Source organism: Bos indicus x Bos taurus, chromosome 28 (assembly GCF_003369695.1).
Source record: "Bos indicus x Bos taurus breed Angus x Brahman F1 hybrid chromosome 28, Bos_hybrid_MaternalHap_v2.0, whole genome shotgun sequence".
NCBI lineage: Eukaryota > Metazoa > Chordata > Mammalia > Artiodactyla > Bovidae > Bos > Bos indicus x Bos taurus.
The window spans coordinates 13,606,740-13,627,813 of NC_040103.1; the positions used below are offsets into that span (position 1 = coordinate 13,606,740).

A 21,074-nucleotide genomic window follows, 5' to 3' on the forward strand; every position below is an offset into this window, starting at 1 on the left:
GCTTCTTTTCAGTTTCCGTATATTTTTCTTGCTTTAAACTGTGCTTGTTAGGATTTGTTTTGCAGTTGACTGGAAGTGGTAACAGTGGACGTCCTGCCCGTATTTCTGATTTCAAGGGAGACGTTTGCAGTGTCATCAGTAAGTATGGTATTCTTTTTTAATAAATACCCTTTATTAAGTTAATAAAGTTACCTTCTGTTACCACTTGGCAAGTTTTTATCATGCTTGAAAGCATTTGTTAAATGTTTTTACTATATCTTTTGAGATGATTATATGATTTTTTCCATCTTGAATATGTTAAATTGATAGAATTTTCTGAAGTACCCTTGCATTCCTGGGGTAAACACCAATCTGTCCTGATGTATGATCCTTACACATTGCTGGATTCGGTTTTCATGCATATACAAACATTTGTTTGCATATCTGTATATATTTGTGTACGGGTGTTGTATATATAAGTGCTTTTTTCGGGTGTTTTTCATCTGTGTTCATGAATAAGATTGCCTATATATTGTACATCCTTTCTCATTCTTGGGCTTTTCTATAAAGGTTTTGCTCACTTATAAATTAAGTTACAGGTGTTCCTTTGTACTCTGTTTCTAGAAAAGTTTTGTATGACCGTAATTATTTCTTCCTTAGAATATTTGACAAAACTTCCTGAAAGCTACCTGAGCCTGAACCTTTCTACACAGGAAAATCTCTTATCACGAGCTCAATTTATTTAATGACTCTAGAACTGTTCAGATTTTCTGTTTCTTCTAGAGTCAGTTTTGATTGAGTTATTTTAGGTAAGGTGCTATTTGTTAGGAATTTATACGTATAAACTTGAAATTTTAGATGAAACATACAAAGCTGTTTGCCATTTCCTCTTGTTATCTGTGTAATATGTATGGGATCAATCATGATAACCTTTTTATTCTTGATATTGTTTATTTGTGCTTTTTGTTTTTCTTAAATAGTCTTACCAGGTGTTGTCAAATTTTTCTCAGTCCTTCCAAATAACTGAACCCCTACCAGCCACATATGAGAGATCTTGTTGCCTCATATCGTCCCCACAAATATTTTCAACATTTTAAATTCAGACTCTTTAATTTCTGTTGAATGTGTACAGTTATTTAATTTTTATTTTAGCTTATCATTAGGAAAATGATGTTGAGTATCTTTTCAGATGCATATTGGCCATTTGAATATCTTATTTGTGAAATGCCTATTCCTTTTTTCTGCCCTTTTTTCTTTCATGGGCTTTTTTTTTTTTAATTGATGTATAGGAGTTACCTCTGTACTGTGGATATGAGTCTTTTGTCAGATTTATATTTTGCAAATATCTTCTGCCAGGCAGGGGACTGGTCTTCATTCTCTTAATATTACCTGTTAATAAGCAGAAGTAGTTAGTAATAAAGTCCAGTTTATCTGCTTTCTTTTATGGCTAGTGATTTTGGTGTCCAATTTTAAAAACCTTTGCCTACTCCAAAGTAAAGATTAAATGTTCATGTTTTCTTTTAAGTGCTTTATTGATTGCGTTTCATATTTAGATCTGTGATTCATATGGAAATAATTTTCATGTAGTAGAGTCAAGATTCATCCTTTAGAATTTCTTTTGGTGAAGGCATTATGCCAGACTCTATTTTAGTTTATAAATATCTTTATCTCATTTAAGAAATATTTTTGAAGGGTTTAGAATTCTAGGTTGAGAAATTTTTTAGCATGGTCAACTCTAATAATATATTCATCTATTTGACCAGGAAAAGTGAGTTTACTCAGGAATAGCCAGAGGAATTGCAGTTCAGAATAAGTGAACTACAGTGGGCCATAGGCAAATCAGAGAACAAGAAAAGGAAACTTGCTTCTATATGGTAAAATGGGGAATTAGGAGGAACTGTATTAACCGAAATGTTCAATGGAGGAAGCTGGGAGTTCATTCTAGTTGGTGGGCTTCTGTACTCTCTGAAGAAGAAGAAGTTTTCTCTCTTCCTGGTTGGTGATAAAGCAGGCAACACCTTCCTGTGATGGAAATGTTTGCTGCCTTTCTTGCTGTTTGGAGTAATTGATGATGCGTAGCTGGGTATGAGAACTCCCCCTCCTGGCCTGTTCCAACTCTAGCTGAGGATTCTTTAATTCCACAGCACACTGATGGTATGATGCCACTGTCTTCTGCCTTCAGTTATTTCTGTTGTGAAATAAGCTATCAGCTTAACAGTTGACACGCCATTAAAGGTAATCAACCTTTTTTTCCTCTGGCTGTCTTTAAAATCTCTTCTTTATCTCTATTCTGAATCACTATGATATGTCTGTATGCAGATTTTTTTTTTCCCTTCTGATCCTGCTTGAGAATCTTTGGGCTAATTGGATTGTCTTTTGTCAGCTGAAAGATTCTCAGCTATTACATTTTCATTGTCTCTGCCTCATTCTTTTTCCTTCTGTAACTCTAATAACATATGTTAACTCTGTTTCATATTTTCCAACCTTTGCCTTTCTGTGTTACATTCCAGTTATTTATCCAGGATTTTGTCCAAGTAGATTTGGACAAAAATAGAGCATCTGCATAAGTAGGTAATTTATACAGAATTTATCCAAATAGAGCATCTAGAAATGAAAATTTTTTAAATCTAGTAGGTGGATTTAATGGTATATTAGACACAGCTAAGGAGAGACGTTTCCAACTAGAATATAGACAGAACTTTTGCTTCCACTGGGTAACTTAGGGACAATACCAGTTCAGGGCCATGTTAAACTAAATTCTGAGCTTGAAGTTTTTTTGACCAGTGTGGTTTGTGCTGTTAAACTTTGTGAAACTCACTGGTTTGTGGTTGTCAATTATCAGGGGTAAATTCTCCCCATTCCCATGGAGTGCTGAGGTTCAAAACAGGCAGTCTTCCTTAGCATCTTGGTGGGATTGGAGTAGGAGTGTTTTATTTCAAGTTCACTGTTATGCTGAGGAATGGCTCTTTGATATGTCAGCTTTATGGCCTAAGATCTCCTATTGACCCTTCTAGAGCAGGCTCTGGACTTTCTTCTCTGACCCCCTTGTGGACTGAAAATTAAAGCTATGAGTTTCTGCCTTTACTTGGATGTTAAAGTTTTGCCTAGGTTTATCAGTCAATTTCAGTAGGTGAGCATTTAAGCACTCATCTCACACGCTAGCAAAGTAATGCTCAAAATTTTCCAAGCCAGGCTTCAACAGTATGTGAACCATGAACTCTAGATGTTCAAGCTGAAGTTAGAAAAGGCAGAGGAACCAGAGATCAAATTGCTATCATCAAAAAAGCAAGAGAGTTCCAGAAAAACATCTACTTCTGCTTTATTGGAACTATGCCAAAGCCTTTGACTGTATGGATCACAACAAACTGTGGGAAATTCTGAAAGAGATGGGAATACCAGACCACCTAACCTGCCTCCTGAGAAATCTGTATGCATGTCAAAAAGCAACAGTTAGAACTGGACATGGAACAACAGACTATTTCCAGATTTGGAAAGGAGTATGTCAAGGCTGTATATTGTCACCCTGCTTCTTTAACATATATGCAGAGTACATCATGACAAATGCTGGGCTGGATGAAGCACAAGCTGGAATCAAGATTGCTGGGAGAAATATCAATAACCTCAGATACGCAGATGATACCACCCTTATAGCAGAAAGCAAAGAAAAACTAAAGAGCCTCTTGAGGAGGGTGTAAGAGGAGAGTGAAAAAGCTGGCTTAAAGATCAACATTCAGAAAACGAAGATCATGGCATCCAGTCCCATCACTTCATGGCAAATAGACGGGGAAACGGTGGAAACAGTGACAGATTTTTTCTTGGACTCCAAAATCACTGCAGATGGTGATTACAGCCATGAAATTAAAAGACACTTGCTCCTTGGAAGAAAAGTTATGACCAACCTAGACAGCATATTGAAAAGCACAGAGACATTACTTTGCCAACAAAGGTCTGTCTAGTCAAAGCTATGGTTTTTCCAGTAGTCATGTATGGATATGAGAGTTAGACTATAAAGAAAGCTGAGCGCAGAAGAATTGATGCTTTTGAACTGTGGTGTTGGAGAAGACTCTTGAGAGTCCCTTGGACAGCCAGGATATCCAACCAGTCCATCCTAAAGGAAATCAGTCCTGAATAGTCTGTGGAAGGACTGATGCTGAAGCTGAAACTCCCAATACTTTGGCCACCTGATGCAAAGAACTGACTCATTTGAAAAGACCCTAATGCTCAGAAAGATTGAAGGTTGGAGGAGAAGGGTACGACGGAGGATGAGATGGTTGGATGGCATCACAACTCAATGGACGTGAGTTTGAGTGAACTCCGGGAGTTGGTGATGGACAAGGAGGCCTGGCGTGCTGCAGTCTATGTGGTTGCAAAGAGTCAGACACAACTGAGTGACTGAACTGAACTGAAGCATTTAAGTCTTTCATGCTGTCAGAAAAGGGCAGGTGCTTAACTCTCTTATATTCTTTTTTCTCCCATTTTTAAAATTTTTTAAATGGAGGATTTGTTGTTGTCAGTTGCTAAGTCATGTCCGACTCTGCGACTCTTGGAAGCAAGCTTCTCTGTCCATGGGATTTCCTAGGCAAGGATACTGGAGTGGGCTGCCAATTCCTTCTCCAGGGGATTTTTCTAGACTAGGGATTGAACCTGTGTCTCCTGCATTGGCAGGCAGATTCTTTACCACTGAGTCACCAGGGAAGCCCTAATTGGATAATTGCTTTATAATGTTGTGTCATTGTTTTTGCTGTACAACAGAATGAGTCAGCTATATGTATACGTGTATCCCCTCCTCCTTTCGCCTCCCTCCTGCCCACCCCCACACCAGCCCTCCAGGTCCTCACAGAGCACTGAGCTCTCTCCCTGTGCTACACAGTCGCTTCCTGCGAGCTGTCTGTTAGACACAAGGCAGTGTATACATGTCAGTGCTACTCTCTCAAGTCGTCCCACACAGCTGTTCTCTGTCAGACTTGCAAATGTGCCCATCAGTACCATTTTTCTAGATTCCATATATATGTGTTAATATACAATATTTCTTTTTCTGACTGACTTCACTCTGTATGACAGACTCTAGGTTCATCCACATAACTAACTACAAATGACCCAATATTGTTCCTTTTTACGGCTAAGTAATATTCCATTGTATATATGTACCACAACTTCTTTATGCATCTGTTGATGGATATTTTCTTTTATTCCTGACAACATTATTCCCTTAACATTGTTGCTGTAGATCCACACCTGAGTCTCCCATTGTTGCTCCTGCTGGGTGGGGACCAACACCCTGAGAAGCACTACCTGGAGGGCACCACCCCATGTGTGAAGGACAGTGCCGTGGCTTACCGAGCCAGCTCGCCTCCCACTCCCAGTTCAAGCTCCAAGATGCAGACCAGGTGAGGTGCAGCTCCTCCTTCAGGTGAGGTATGTAGTAACTTCCAAGACTAACTATACCAAGAAAGTAAGGATGCCATTGAGTGGAAAGACCTAAAAAGTGTTTTCATTGATCCAAAACTCACTTAGGAATCCTTACAGGGGTCCTCATTTGCTCCACAAACACCCAAGCCCCTATCGCATGCTGTCTATTCCACAAGGCACTTGGAGGGGCAGCAGGTGACGAGGTCCGCCAGGCCTTGCCTCTCTCCAGTACAGTGGCCACTAGCTATTTAAATGTAAATAAGTCAGAGTTCTGTTCCTCTTGCACTGGCCACATTTCGGTGCCAGTCCCTCAGCATACCTGGTGACCAACTATACTGGTGGATGATGACGCAGCACAGCAGCTCCTTCAGTACAGAAAGGTTTCTGCGGGCAGCACTCTTTAATGGGCTGAGCTAACTCTATCCCCTCTCAGCACCGCCCCCCCCCCCCCCCCCCCAGCACAGAAAGTTTTCTGCAGGCAGCACTCTTTAATGAGCTGGCTCTGAGGAGCAGTGTCAGGTCTGCGCAGCTGACCTCGTCCAGCCTGGGCACCTGACAGGTTGGCTGTGAGACATCCAGACAAAGGCAGCATCTCACTTCTTTTCCTTCAGTTCCACAAGCTCTTGTGTGCCCCTCAACAACCCTCTCTCCTTTAGCACTCCTGAACACGACCAACTGAAACAGAAGAACCGCGATGGAGAAGCACATCAGCCAGCGCACCCCAACACCCCCAGCCCCCATGGACACCAAAGGTTCCTATCCGCCCTGCAATAAAGGAACCTTGGCAGTCTTGAAGGTAGGCCCTGAACTTACACGACCACGTAATTCAAGGCTGCTAGTGATATCCTTCTGGATCTGTCTTTAAGGAAAGCAGGATAGAACCTGACTCTTGTACAATTTTTTCTTGTTTTGCATTATTTGAAAAGCCCTTTGTCAGAATGTGGAGGTGAGAGTTCCTGTTCCATCTCTGAAAGGCCGTGGTGGCCCTGGCATCTCATCCTCCCTTCTGGCCAGGCATCCCTGTGCCTCCTGCCAGCATCAGAGCCACCATCCTCACAGCCGCACACAGAGAACAGGCAAACAAGGGGAGCAACATGTTCTTTTATTGATGCAAGTACGTCCAGTCACACCAGTAGCTGACATCCTGCATTATGGTACAGCTTTATACTCAGAGTTCATCTCGAAATACCAAAACATCAGAGTTAGGGTATGTATCAAATTGGAAAAACAAAATAGCAAATGTAGACACTGTGGCAGGTCGGTACTAGAACTGATAACCCAGTGAAGTGCACATTGATGTGGAAGCTCCTTAACACGTGGATGAAAAAGGTTCTAACATTGTATTCCAAATATAGATTCTCAACTTTTAAACCTTTATTTCAAATACATAAAGCAATATGTACTATCAGTATACAGTATGTACTATCTAGAACATCTGAAAAGTGCAAAACCACTGTGACAATACAGTGTGAATATCCTTGCTCCACCCGGGGCTGAGGGCGACGTCAGCAGCAGATCACATCTCCAGGCTCTCCCAGGAGTTCTGGGAATTGGCAACTAACAGATCCGTCCTCACCCAGGCCTCCCAGCTGGAGGCTCTGGCGAATGCCAGCCATGTGCGGGGAGAGAGGGTTCCAGGTATGCTTGGGTGGAATGAAAGCCCGCCAAGAGGGAGACAGTCAGCATGGACTGCCCACTTCTGGCCTTGGAGGGAGCAGGGCTGTCATGGTCCCACGGCCAGGAAGCCAGACAGAAAATGGAGTGCACGCCTCGAGTCTTGGTGTGGAAAACAAGTCCAAACGTTGGGCAGTTGTATGTGCATGGGCTCCAGCAGATACGGGCCTGGCTAACTTTGGGTTTCAGTTCCACTAGGGGAGCCCCCTGCCCAGAGGGAAGGAGGGTCCTGATTTGTAAGTTGCTTCTTTTCACTTTGTACTTGGACTTCAAGGTGGCTTTCAGTGAGTGTCCCCATCCTTCACTGTACTGTGTTTTTACTTCATTACGGCTAAGCCTGGAAAACTGACAATTCCATGATTCCCCTCCTTACGTTGAGATTTTCTCTGTAGTTGAGTAATTTGCCAGACATACTCCAACAGAAAATACACTGCCAGGTATTCCCCCTTCCCTCCCCACTGACTCCGATAAATCCCTGATAAAGGAAAATGAAAATGTAAACTTTGGAAAGCCCATGTTCAAGGTGCACTTCTAGAAATAAGCAAATGAGACCCCCCTGGCCACCCGAGCCCTTCCTGCCGGACCCTCGCAGGCCTGGGCACTGATGGCAGCACTTCCCCGGCGCCTCCAGCAGCCTAGTTGCGGGCGAGACTGGCCTTCAGTACCCTCTAAGGCACTAACCCCGACATCAGAGACACTGGCTGGAAAGGAGGCAGGGCTCACGTTGGTTTTGGTTGGGTTTTTTTAAATATTTTTTTTTTTGTAAGATGTTAATAATCAAAAGTAGAAAATAAAAATCTACATTTCATTAGAATAAGATGTTATCATGGACACCATCTCCCATGATACTCTTTCCCCACCCCTCCCCAAAGCAGGGCCCTGCCCTGTTAAAGTAAACAAAAGAACTTTGTTAAGTGCCAAAGGTTGATGCATGAAATAATTATTTTTTTCTTCATAAAAGTTATGTACAAAATGGACCCCAACCAGTGAGGCCTCCTCATCTCAACCCATATCAATCAAGATTAAAACTCAGTACATAAGTGTGCTTCATCCAGCATCTGCAGGCCGCATCCGTGCCTTCAGGCTCTGTTAAGGAGAGTGGTCCTAAAGGTGGGCAGGGAATGGGGAAATGGTCAGGCGGTCACGAGCCCTTCCCCCGGGCGGGCCTGTGCAACTAGGGGAGGTCTGGCTGCCAGGAACCGGCCATGGAGGGAGGATCAGGGGAGTTCAAACCCCAGGTCCTCAGGGATGCTCCCCCACCTCATCCTTTCCCTTCCTTGTAGACTCGGGCATGGGGGTTGGTCGGGTCACGAGACTGCTCCTGGAGTTCTCCTACCTGAGGGTCTTCCAGCTGTCCTTTTCCATGTGGTTTTCTGGACCTTCACTTTCAAAGGAGGCGATGAAGAGAGCTGAGAGACAAGAAGACCCTCAGAAGCCATGTCCACACACGGTCAGTCTGCGCCTGACACACATACCCTTCTCAAACCCTCCCTTCCAGGGTGGAGTGAGGCCCAGGAAGGAACTCCCAGACCAAGCAGGCAGTGACATCTGGCCCAGAATGGTCCCCAGGGGTCTGCTGTGTGGGGCTCCAGTTTCCTGGGGACTCGAAGATTTCTCTGGTTCCGCAGCACTGACCCAGCCCCATCCTGGCTCTCAGGAGCCCGATCTCTTCTTGTCCTTCATCTCCCATCCGCTCGCATCCCACCCTCATGCACTCACCCCTGAGAGCTGAGCTTCCCCAGCGTAGCATGGGAATAACCACAAGTCAGAGTGACTTTTACAGTGTGTGCCTGGGCGGCGGGGGCGGGGGGCGCTCACCTTCTTCGCTGTAGATTGGAGCCGTCAGCAGATAACTCTGAATCTTCTTGTCCTTCTCAAAGGGACACTCCACCTGTGTCCATGTCATGAACTCATGGATCTGCCTGGAGATCTCCCAAAATTTCTGAAGGGTCAGAAGATTTGGCACCTTAAGCTTGAAAACCTTGGTTAGGGAAGGGGACGTAGGCTCTGCTTTCAGTCTGCTGCTCACCCTCTTGGTCCCAGTGAGACAGGATGGTAGCCCTACAGAGCCAACTCGGACCCCAGAAGGGCCCCCCCACACAGCACAGCACCACCAACCAGAACACACCCTGACCTCACTCCCCAGGAGCCTGTGTCTCCTAGCTATGTAACCAGATCACCCACCCAGAGCTAGGGCCACCACACACCTGGAGGTCACTTGGTAGCCATGACCCTCCCTGGGTAGGGACAGGGCACGGGACTGAGCTAACCTTGAAGTTAATGTGTCCATTGGGCAGGTGGTTGGTGTGGATTTTGTGCAGGAAGTAGATGTCCTTGACGAAAAGGTTGAACACGGGGATGACGATCTTCTCCCGGCTGCTGTTGGCTGTCTGGGACCTCTGCGTGGCCCCCTGCAGGGCTGTCCGGTAGTTGCAGAAATTGCTGGACGGGTCCATGTGGTGCTGTGGGCAGACGGGAGGACGTGGTGGGCACTGTACCTCCACAGCCCTCAGACCTGCTCAGGACACCCTCTGCAGGAACCAGCTCTGGGCAGCCCCTTGTTTCCAGGAGTGAGCACAGCGGGGGAAGTGCAGAGGGTCCCGGCTGTGCGCCAGGCTAGGCCTTTGGGTTAGGGTCCGAGCATCACAGGAAGAGCTGGAGAGGTCTCAGCAGCTCGCTCACACCTCTTCTATGCCTCCTGAGTATGCGTCTTAACCTTCAAAACCTTCCTCTGCCCTTTCACAGAGGCCCACAGCCCCAAACCTGACCAGCTGCACACTCACTGGCCAGCCCCTGGGCCACCCAGACGACCCAGGACTTCAGGGAACAGGCCAGTCTCTGCTTGGTCAACCTTGCCCAGCCTGGGGCTATCGGCCTGCCTTTGCCAAACCCCTACCAATCTCTCCCCAGAATTCTGCTTTAGGCAGTGCCAGTTCTGACTGAAGTCCCGAAGCCAAGGATGCGTGGGCCGCCCGCCTCCCAGGGGCAGTGCAGCCAGGCCTGCTGACACGCCCGACACCAGACGGCACTCAGGGCAGCACGTCTTCACAGGGGCCAAAGCACGATGGGAGCCCCCTCCTGAGGCTGACGCCTACCTCCAAGACGTCGAACTTTGCTGTCTTAACCTTGGACCACGTTTTCTTCAGCCTCGCCACAGGACTGAGGTTCATGCCAGCTGCGGGGGGTGACAGGCAGGGTGAGGGCGGGGGGAGGCGGGCCCCGCAGCACCGGAGGGGGACCCCGGGGGCCGCACACTCACAGATGATGGCCATCATGGAGTTGAAGTTGCCGATGTTGAAGCACTCTCGGGCCACGTCAATGAAGAACTCCAGCATGCGGGTCCGGTGCTTCTTCTTCACTACCTGGAGGGCAGCCAGACCACTCAGCTTGGGCCCCACTGGGGGTTGTCCCCTCCAGCCCCAGCCCCCGAAGGGCAGCCTGATGGGGAGCTGCCTGTCCCACAGAGCTGTGGGACCAGGTGAGGGGACATGCCCAGGCTGCAAAGGCAGGAGATGAGGCCGTGGTGGTTTGATGCTGGGCCAAGGGGCGGGAGGGGAGGGCAGGCAGAGGGGACCATGCTGGGCACGTCAGGGTGCTTCCACAGTGGGTCACTGTTGTAATTTAAGTCATCACTTTGGGGCGGGGGTGGGGTACTTCAAAGGCCCCAGCAATAAAAGTTTCCTGTCTGCACTTAGAAAGTTTCATCCTCTGCGGGAAAGGGGAGGCAGAGCTTCAGGGGACACGGTGGGGTCAGGAGGAGACTGCGCCCCACCGGGGCCGCCATGCAGCACTCACCCGGCACACCTCGGTGGCCACCAGCATGCTGAGGCAGTTGAACCAGTTGTCGTAGGCCTCCAGGCTGTACGTCTTGGTCATGTCCCCTCGGCACTGTGGGGACAAGGCAGGTCAGGGGGAGCCCAAGGACCCTGCCAGTGGGTGCTGCTCCACCCCCACCCCCAGAACCAAGGACCCGGGAGAGGAGACTGTGAAAGCGGGGAGGGGAGGGGAGTGGGGCTGCTGGACGGGCCCCAGGGGATCCCCCCAAGCCCTGCAGGGATCAGCTTGGAGGCCTCTGGGAACACCACCCCCCGCCCAGCATACATCACCCTGCATGGCCGTCGTCCACCCCTGGAGCAGGTGCTAGGAGACCAGACCCAGGAGCATCAGTTGTGAGCCCCCCTCCAGAGCACCCTCTGCCCTCACCCTGTGCTTGTCCCGGGAGTCCATGTGGCTGACAATCTGCATCAAGTCTTCAGGGTGGATGCTGCTGACTCTCTCCTGGGGGGAACAGGGAGACAGCACAGGAGGGGTGACCATATCTGCCTGGGCAGGCACCACAGCCACGGCCCTTCCTCGATCAGAGTGCCCAGTGGACAGGCCCCCTAGAAGTACCCCATGGGTCTGGAAGGCGCCCCTGGGAGCAGGGGGACAGGATTGTGTGCAGAAGCCTCAGGGCCACGGCTGCTACATGCAGGGTACCTGCCCAGCCCAGGGCGCAGGCAGGACTAGGGGACCAGAGCTGGTGGGAGGAGTTCTGCCCCTGGAAGCCCCTGCCATGAACACGGGGCTGCCGTGATCCGGGCAACCAGCTGCTCAAGTAGACACCTGCCAGAGGCAGTGGTCAAAGCTGCCGTGCGGGCTTCCCCCTGACACCCCAGTCTGACCAGCAGGGGAGACCCTGCCGCACCCTGTGGGAGTGGTGAGAGGATGAGCATCTGAATGCCACCCCCCCAGCCATGCACTGGAAGGGTGTTCACCACACTAACCAGCTCGATATGTGTCAGCTGCTGGGCCAGCACCAGGGGGTCGCAGCACACACCCAGGATGTCCTTCTGAGCAGCTGGAGGCTTGGCCTTGAGGACGGGCCCTTTGTCCATGGCCGGTGAGCGGAGCTTCTCCCGCAGCTCCTGAAGCTGGCTCCGGGCAGCCAGGGACAGCAGCAGGCTCTGCGTCATCTGGGAGATGGCCTTCTTCACAGTGCCGTTCTCCTGAGGGGTGGGGGTGGAGAAGGTACTTGTGGGCTGGAGGGACCCCCTGGAGGTACCCAGCTCATCTCTGGGGACCTACCTCTCACTAGGCACCCACCCACAGGGCAGGAGGAGGGGGCCTGGGCCATTCCCACTCTAGCCACAGGGTGTTCATGTGCAGAGGATGCCGAGGGCAGGCCTGTGTGTTGCTGGCCAGCTGAGCTGCCCCCGTGGGGGTGAGGCAAATGGGGCGGCCCGGCAGCCCTCTCCAGGAGAGTGACTGCCGAGGGGACCACGTAGAAAGCTCCCCCAGACAAGGCACCCTGCCAGGGTCTGAGAGAGACCTCACCTCATCACACTGGGTAACCCGATGGGTGATGGCCTTCAACTCAGCCATGGCCTTCTCGTCCTGGAAGTCAAAGGGGAAGGCCTCCGTCCACTCCTTAAGCAGCTGCACGATCTTGGCTGAGAAGGACTTCAGCTTGGCCTGGGTCAGGGCGGGTAAAGTGAGGTCTGTGGCTCCCCCCACCCATCCCCACAGGACCTGCATCCCCTGCCCCGACACTGGGCTACCGGGTAGGGGCAGACCCCCGCTGCCTTCGTCCACCTGTGGTTCTGTCTTTCTCCACTTCACTTCCCATTCCCCTGACACCAGCTCTCTCCACTTAAATTCATTTTCAAAGGACCACCATGACACAGAAAACTAGTTTCATTTGCTGTAATTAGAAGTTACCCATAAAAAACACAATGAAGGGCCTCCCTGATGGCTCAGTGGTAAAGAACTGACCTACCAGTGGAGAAGACACAGGTTCGATCCCTGATCCAGGAAGATCCCACATGCCACGGAGCGGCTAAGCCCGTGCACCACAACTCCTGGGCCTGTTCTCCAGAGCCTGGGAGCCACAACTATTGAGCCCACACACCCTGGAGCCGTGCTCCGCGACAGGAGGAGCCACCACCGCGAGAAGCCCGCACGCTACAGCTAGAGAGTAGCCCGCATGCGCCGTAACGGAAAGAACGAACCTCACAGCAATGAAGGTCCAGCACAGCCAAAAATACAAAATAATTTTTTAAAAAATGATGAAAACCAAGCAGAATCACGAATGTTAAGCAAGAAACTGCCTTCTCTCAGTGAAAAGCAGGTTGGCAAGTGCCAGGAAGGACTGCAGACACCCCAGGCGTCCTCTCCCCAGGTCCACACGCATACACAGCTCAAGAAGTGGGTACGGGATGCGTGGTACCCAGCCCCGCTCAGGTTCACCAAACCCTTCCTGGGCCCACCTTGGCTCCTGCCTGCCCCTGACCAGCTCCCTGTGCCTACCTGGACCATCCTGGCCTCGCCTGCCCTCGGGGCCTGGCCCCCTCATGACCCCACTGCCCACCCCTACACCTGCCTGTCCCTGTCCACCCACGCCGGCCTTATTTAGCCCACTGATTCCACTCTCGCCCCCTGCCCATGCCCTGGTGGTGACTCCCATGCCCTTCAGAGCCTCCTCCCCCAGCCACACACAGCAGTCATGGCACCTCAGGAGACCCTGCTTAGAACCCCCAGGTGCCCGCTGCACCCACACTCAGCAGGAACAGGAGGCCTGCGTTCCCTCCTCAGAGGCCCCGCCCTGCACATCACCCCAGACAAGGCTGGTGGGCTCACCCCAGGCTCCTCTCAGGCCTCTACTGACCCCTCGCTGACCCTCAACATCAGATTCCATCTCCCACTCACCCTGTTCTGGCTGTTTTCCACCCATGCCTTCAGGAGCCCTTCCTGGTCCCCAGGCTGCAGTAGGTGCCCGTCCTCCTCCCAGCCCAGCAACCCCGAGGGGAGACTCGGAAGAGCCTTCGCTGCAAACCTCTGGTGGCAGAAGGCCCGGCCAGGTGGAGGGACAGGTCACTGGGAACAGGCCCTGCCGGCTTTTTGCCAGTCTGCCTGCCACCTCTGCTTCTGTACCAGACCCTGGGCTTCTGAAATCCACACCCCAGCCTCTGCCCCAGGACCTCAGGGATAAGCTGTGATTTCTTAACCATCCTGACCACCCAAAGCCTGACTCAGTCAGAAGACATGACAGTGACAGATAACCCTATCTGAGTCACTGCAAACTCCAGCCTGAGGGTGCCGCACCCTACCCTCCTTAGCAGGGGCAGTGACCCAGAAGGTGACCCAGCCTTCTCCACCAGCTGTAGCCGGACTCTCCCTCTGGAGCAGGAGAGCCGTCCACTGTGGTCCTCCACCGGGAGGGGCGTGGGCACCCACCAGCGACAGTCCCTCCAGCACCCTGGGAGTGTGCTCCACGTGCGCCCCTGCAGACCCCCAGGGAGCCCAACTCCAGCGATGCCAGGAGGCCAGACAAGCAGACTTGCCCCCAACAGGAAGGGGCCCTGGCCAGCTCAGCCAGGCCCCATCCTGAGCCAGCTTCTTGCCCAAGCACGAGCAAGATGGGCACGGTCAGGAGCTTGCTTTACCTTCTCGGACCCAGCCTCCAGCTGCTGCCTCTGCTCCACGCAGAGCTGCCCCACGCGGGCCAGCAGGTCATGAGGGGGGATGAAGACCCGGGAGCTCAGGAGAAACGTGAAGATGTACGTCCTCTGAAGACAGAGATGGAGAGAGTGACGAGGGAGTCAGGCCCGGTGTGGCCCCCAGGGGTGGCGCGGCCGACCCTGCCCCCTGGCCCAGCCACCCCCCAGACCCAGCATCAGCTGCGTAGCTCAGCTCACCTTGAATGCCCTTCCTCCTCCTCACTGCTCCCCAATCCTGCCCACCAGGCACGGCACAGACGAAACCCCGCTTGGTAGCGGCTCTCCACCACCTCCCCTGACGAGCTCAGTTCCCAGTGCTCTTACTCTGCTGGGAGGCTCCCCTACCCACTGCCCGACCCCACGCTGGGAACTAAATCCGAAAGTACATGTTGGGGGGACCCTCCGGGCCTGGGAGGGCCTGCTGCCCAGGCCACAGTGCTCCCTGGGCCAGGCGCCAAGCTTGCTCTGTGCCAGATGCTCAGTGGCCAGTGAGGCAGGGCCTGGGTGGTGGGGGGTACATGGGGGTCTCATCTGTGGGGCAGGGCAGGCTCTCCTTGGCCCCAGGATCCCACATCAGAAACTGCTGCAAGCCCCCGTCACCAGTCAGCTGCGGGCCTCGCCCCCACCTGCCACACCAGGACCCCCCAGTCCCACGTCCATGTCCTTGTCACCGGGCTTGGTGCAGGCTGCGGGGTGCTCATGGTCTGAGAGGCAGCAGGACCCAGGGCTCTCAGAAGCTTTTGTCTGATGTGGACTCTGCCAGGCCCCTGCCTGCAGACAGGGAGGACTTGGGGGTGGGGAGGCTGCTTGGGGCTCTCCCGGGGACTCTAGTCAGACAGTAATCCACCCCAACCTGGTTGCTGCAGGCTGAGGGGCCCGGGAGCCTCCGCCCCAGCTCTAGGCCCAAAGAAGCAGGTCTCCCTTGCTCCAGCCTAACGCCATCCGGGCCGTGTGTGCTGGGTGTGCAGCTCCTGGAACCAGGCTCCACCCTCAGGCCCTCATGGTCCCCACACAGCCTTCAGAGGCCACCGGGAGAGGCGGGTTTCCCTGGAGTAGCAGGGGATCCTCTACCAGCACCCTCCCCCTGCCCCCACCACCTCCACTCCCAACAACTCCAAACTGCCCACTTCCTGTCCCCAGGTTGTGCAGCACACAGACACTGGGGTCCCAGCTGGTCAGCGTGAGATCCTCAAGGACCCCTTGGAAGCAGAAGGCTTTGAATGTGAAAAAAGGCGCCTGGCGGCCACATCTGGGAACTCTTAGCCAAGGGCAGAGGAGAGCCCAGAGCAGGAGCTGGCGTCTCCGAGGGGTCTGCAGGGCAGGGGCGTGAGAGGGCAGGGAGCCCAGGTGCTCACCAGAGGGACCCCATTCTGCCACCACCCACCTTTTGCTCTCCCCTGGTGCTCAGGCTGGGACCCTGGAGCACAGTGTTTTGGGGACAACACAGGAGGAGCTGGCTGAAGAGGCTCCTCTGGGACAGGCTGAGAGGGGAGCCTCCCCCCACGTGGACACAAGGCCACTGTGGCACAGACCAGCACGGGGCTTGGAGGTCCCTGCCCCTGGGGGCTGTAGCCCCGCTCCGGGCTTCTTCACGGCCTAGGGTCCCCTCTTCCTGGCTCTGCCGCCGGGAACCTCGGCTGCCATGCCTGCACCCCCAACAGCAGCCCTGGCCGGGCCCCTAGAGGACGGGGGGTGGATGGATGGACAGACAGAGGTGTGGATAGAACCCCGGGAAGGAGGGAGGCGGCCTGACAGGTGACGGTGGGCCAGGAAGCCGGGAAGCCCAGCTGGAGGGCGGAGGGGGCGGCTGCTCCCCACTCTCCCTTGCAGCCCCGTGTGTGACGCGGCCCCCAGGACGGAGGGGCGCCTGGAGAGGGAGCCAGGAGCAAGCCCACTCCACCATGAGTGGTCACTACCGGCAGCAGAAGGGAAGCCACACACGACAGGGGACACTCTCACGCTTCCAAGAACGTGCCAACGTCATCTGGAGTGACGGGGAGGCCTGGGGCCGCCCTGCCTGCATGGGCAGGTGCCCTGAGGTCTGTAGGCTGCGGGAGCGGAAGTCATTCTGAAGCATGGCGGCTCGGGAACAAAGTCAGCTTCCCAGCTCAGAGACAGGCCCCATGCTGGCTGGACCCTCCCCGGAACCCCGCGGCACCGGCCTGCCCCTGAGCCTCTTCTTCTCCCCCAGGGCCACCTCCTACTCGCCTGGGCGCAGCAGGGGCAGAGATGGGCGGGGCGGGGGAGCAGGGGAGGGGAAGGCAGGGCTCCGGGCCGCCCTGCGCCGCCCCCGCGGCTCCATCCACTCTGACCCGGCCTCCCTCCCCGGCCCGGCCTCCCTCCGTGGCCGTCCCCGCCGGGCAACAGGCACTCACGTCAGGGTAATAGTCCACTGTGGGGACCAGGTGCTCCATCAGGGCCTCCAGGGACCCCGAGATGAGACGTCCATCTTGGAAGATGAGGTCCCCAGAGCCGCCGGCCCCACCGCCTCGCTCCCCCATGCCGGGCTGCCCCTGTCCACTACAGCTGGGCCCGAGGATGCTGGAGAAGACCACGGACGTCTGGGGCATAGTTTCCTGGGAGGAAAGAATGGGGCGGTCAGACATCAAAGGCTCCTCCGCCCTGAGGGCCAGCCGCCGGGAGGGCCTGGGCCCCAGCACGGCCGGGAGGGGGTCATCAGATGTCAGCGCAGGCAGAGAACAGGCTCCTCAGCAGCCCTGAAGCCACCGATCAAGGTGTCTGATACACATTTCCTCAGCATCTGCTCTGTGCATACCAGGCCTCATTCCAGAGACCTGGACACAGAGCGCTCTGCCTCCTGGGGTTCCGTCCCAGCAGAAAAGACAAACCATGGGGAAGAAGTAAAAACAGCACCAGGGGAACACCAAGTGTGTAGGGGTGGCCACGGCAGCCGCAGGGAGGCGGCCCTGAGGCAGACCGAGCGTGAGCTGTGCGGCTTCCGGCATAAAAGAGGGATGTTCCAGGTACAAGGCGTAGCCGGTGCCGAGGTCCTGAGGCCAGGGCGCGGGAGGGGATCAGCAGGAGAGTAGTCTGGGGAGTGACCAGCCTGACCGTACACACTGGCGGCCCAGGGTACAGCCAGTGAGTGACCCAGGAGGCGTGGGCGCTCCGGGCACAGGAGTGACCTGACTGGGGGGGAGGGTCACTGTGGCCGCCGTGTGGAGACCAGCAAGGGAGAGATCTGAAAACCAACTGGTCTGGGCTTTGCCATAACAAAACCCTGGAAGAGATGGCCCAGGTCAGGTGACAGAGGAGTGGGGCAGGGTCGGCTCTGGACACTGGGATGGCTGGTCTTTGACCTGAGCCACTGACCGGCATGGGGGAGGGCTCTGAGGGTGGGGTCTGGGGAAAGACCTGGAACTTGCTTTGGACTCGCTGGATCTGAAATGCCTGTTAGACGCGGGTGTTGGGCAGCAGTCTGGGGTTCAGTGTGACAGGTTGAGGGTCCCCCCTCGCACGGCAGCCAGGCTCTGCTGGAGGCTCTCCTGAGGCCTGGGACACTCTGCAGCCCTCTGTGCCTCAGTTTCCTCTCTGCCCAGGCAGCTGATTCTGCGGTGTCAGCGGGTACACACCTGCCAGCCCGAGGCTCGGGAGCCAGCGCCCGAGGGTACACTTTCCTTCCTACTTCCTGGACAGGTGGAGGGGGCCTACCCCACCCGCTGGGCTAGTCCCCCCAGGCAGGACAGGGAGACTGAAGCAGGGGTGGAGGAGCTGGCCCTTCCTGCCTCTGCGGGGACTGTAGCCAGGTCTCACCCTCTCGGGTCACCAGCAGGCAGGGGCTACCACCCCACGCCCAGCTCCCCAGGCAGCCACACTGACCTCTCCAAGCCCTGGGAAGCAGAAAGAGCCCCCAGGGCCAACCTGCCAGGGACGACGCCTTCAACCGGACCTGGTCTGCTCTCTCATTGGGACCAGGGCCAGCCCTGGAGCCCTTCCGGCCTCAGCTTCCCCACCGTGCAGAGCAAACAGCAGCCACAATTACTTTACTGCCACAAAGGACCCCTCCAAAGGCTTTACCAGCAGCACCCGCTCCCGCCCCACAGCACATAAGCCGAGCCTCACACCAGGGTGAAAGGGGCCCTGGGTCAAACGACACTGGCTTCCCTGCCAAACGCCTGGAGGTCACCTTAGAATTCGCAGAACATCCTTTGAGATGAGGGCAAGTGCTCAAGGGAAGTCCCCGGGGCCAAGGCCAGGACAGTGCCAAGCCTGTCCCCCCAGGCTCCATGCCGCCCTTGCTCCATGGGTTCAGACTCACAGCACACTCCCATGCAACCCATTCTTTAACAGTGCAACCCATGTTAAAATGAACATTCCCAGGCCACACTGGGTCAAAAATTTGGGTTGGGTCTTCTTTACCACTCAAGTCAAATAATCACTGACTCGGACAAACTCTTCATCTTTCAGATAATGAATGAGAGGCTCCACAAGAAGGAACTCAACTGAGGAAACCCTAGGATTTCCAAGTCCAGCCTAGGTGCCACCACCTCTAGGAAGCTCCCCTGGGTTAATCCCTGGACTGCCGACCCACAAGGCGAGAAGTGCCTGATCACCCACCTCAACGTCTTCCTGTCTGGCTGGAGCCCAGCCCGTAGCCACACTCAGGAATCATTTGGGGGAGGAAACAGTGGACGCCCTAGTGGCTGCTCTGCTGCTGTCACTAGCTCCGGAGGGGACCTGGACCCCAGAGCTTCAGCTGAGGGGCCATCGCTGTGGGGTGACTTTCCCACAATCACACAGTTCTGGGTTCAAAAGGTGACCTGAGACTGGTAACTGTGGTCAGCTGGACATCCTGACCCCAAGCTTCTCAGTCATCAGAGATGGTGTTTTTGGAGCCCCAGGCCCCTCACCTGTGGAGGGAGTAGGCTGCTCTGGTCAGGAGGTGCTATGGAGGGAGCACGCTGATACCCTCTGCTAACTTGCACAGTCCCCACCCGATGCCCACAGGGCAAGGCCACCTGCAGGGACACCTGCCCCGGGGCTAGGAGGTCAGGAGCCAGTAGGAAACCAGCCTGGGGACTCAGCACCCCCAGCCTTGCCACCCTTAAGGGGATGGACGAGTCCAGCCCACCACTCCCTGGGAGCCTCAGCACTGTCTCCCTTGACAGATGAGGGGCAGACGCTCAGGGTGGAGTCACCTACCCAGGGGTGGGGCCCTCATCCACGTGTCCTGGACTCATCATGCTGCTCCTACCCCAAGGCTCCCCACCTGTGTGAGGGTCTCTGTTCCCCCAGAGACTGTGTCCCAACATCTGCCTACGCACAGCCCAGGAGGTCATGGGAATGAGCAGCTGGGTGAGGCCCATCCCTCCAGCTTGGGGTGGTGACCCCTCTCACAGTGGTGACCCCACCACTGGACTCACCAGGTGCACAAGACCCCATATCAGTCATTAAATGACATCAGCAGTGACCGTGACACGCACATCAATGCACAGAGGACATCCAGCCACCCCTGGCCATGCTCATCACAGAGATTACTGCAAGGGAGCAGAGGAGGGAGAGTACTCGCTTTCCATTCTACACATTTGTCATCTATCTGATAACATTTCTAAATGGCACATCTATCTTGTCATCTTTTAAATAACTTTTCTTTTTTAGTGCAAAGAAGCTGAGTTTTGAAATCAGCACTTTTTATAAAGGCAAAATAGGCTTCCCAGGTGGGGCTAGTGGTAAAGAATCCTCCTGCCAATGTGGGAGATGTAAGAGACTTGGGTTCCATCCCTGGGTGGGGAAGATCCCCTGAAGAAGGACATGGTGACCCACTCCAGTATTCTTGCCTGGAGAATCCCATGAACAGAGGAGCCTGGCAGACTACAGTCCATGGGGTCATAAAGAGCTGGACACGACTGAAAAGACTTAGTATGCATGCGTAAAGGCACGATAAACAGGTGCTGGCTCTGCAGACAGAAGCATGGCCACCATCCAGCAAGTCACCTGTGAGGTGGGCTTCGAGGTAGAGGCCCAAAACCTCTCGGGGGATTGGGAGAGCCCACAGGGGACTCCTCCAGCCTGTCCCCTACCCTAGGACCCAGCCTGGGGCCAGATCTCCCTGACCACAAGCCTCCTCCCCCTCCTCTGTACACTGAGCCCTGTGGATCCTGACGACCGCCCCCCAGAGTCCTTCCTTACTGGCCCCTGCCCAGTCCCCAGTAGAACCCATCCCTGCCTGGTCATAAGCACTTTGGGGAGGGTCTCCAGGCTCAGTGCCAAGTGGGAGGAGACAGGTTCCCTGACTGGGTCTTCCAGGACAGGAGTTTAGATCCTGGGTTTGAATCCCAGCTCTGCAACAGGCCAGGTCCTTGCTCCTAGACGAATCTAACCAGCCTTGATTTCCTCAGCTGTCAAATGGAGATGATGGCAGGACCACCCCTGTTGAGACCTCTGCCTGGCATCTCTGTTGGCCATCGCAGCCCGCTCTGTGGTCCCTCCTGCTCCTACACGTGAGGCCCTCCTCTCAGTTCCAGCAAGAGCCACACACCTGTGTGTCCATCGCCCCTGACTGGACCTCTTCTC

At 54.1% G+C, this 21,074-nt stretch overlaps 1 protein-coding gene and 1 long non-coding RNA gene across 5 annotated transcripts in view; one reads left to right on the forward strand and one right to left on the reverse strand.

Moving 5' to 3' along the window:
• The first annotated feature begins 174 nt into the window (after positions 1-174).
• LOC113885173 lies at positions 175-10,160 on the forward strand. 2 transcript variants are annotated; one of them, XR_003509164.1, is made up of 4 exons: positions 175-2,214; positions 5,207-5,366; positions 6,045-8,512; positions 9,973-10,160. It is a non-coding gene; the product is annotated as an uncharacterized LOC113885173 (long non-coding RNA). The 2 variants fall into 2 exon arrangements; XR_003509163.1 differs by lacking the exon at positions 175-2,214 and having other exon boundaries at positions 5,103-5,366.
• The window catches only part of RASGEF1A (RasGEF domain family member 1A), a 91,118-nt gene continuing 76,517 nt past the window's right edge, over positions 6,474-21,074 (reverse strand). For all 3 annotated transcript variants that reach the window (XM_027530316.1, XM_027530315.1, XM_027530313.1), the window contains 12 exons: positions 16,916-17,116; positions 14,487-14,609; positions 12,379-12,516; positions 11,829-12,050; positions 11,266-11,340; positions 10,858-10,950; positions 10,322-10,424; positions 10,158-10,237; positions 9,333-9,524; positions 8,881-9,004; positions 8,399-8,471; positions 6,474-8,166 (listed from right to left, as the gene is read on the reverse strand). In XM_027530316.1, coding sequence (XP_027386117.1) covers positions 8,142-8,166; positions 8,399-8,471; positions 8,881-9,004; positions 9,333-9,524; positions 10,158-10,237; positions 10,322-10,424; positions 10,858-10,950; positions 11,266-11,340; positions 11,829-12,050; positions 12,379-12,516; positions 14,487-14,609; positions 16,916-17,110 — 1,443 coding nt within the window. In that variant the 5' untranslated portion in view covers positions 17,111-17,116 and the 3' untranslated portion in view covers positions 6,474-8,141. The remainder of the gene's footprint in view (positions 8,167-8,398; positions 8,472-8,880; positions 9,005-9,332; positions 9,525-10,157; positions 10,238-10,321; positions 10,425-10,857; positions 10,951-11,265; positions 11,341-11,828; positions 12,051-12,378; positions 12,517-14,486; positions 14,610-16,915; positions 17,117-21,074) is intronic.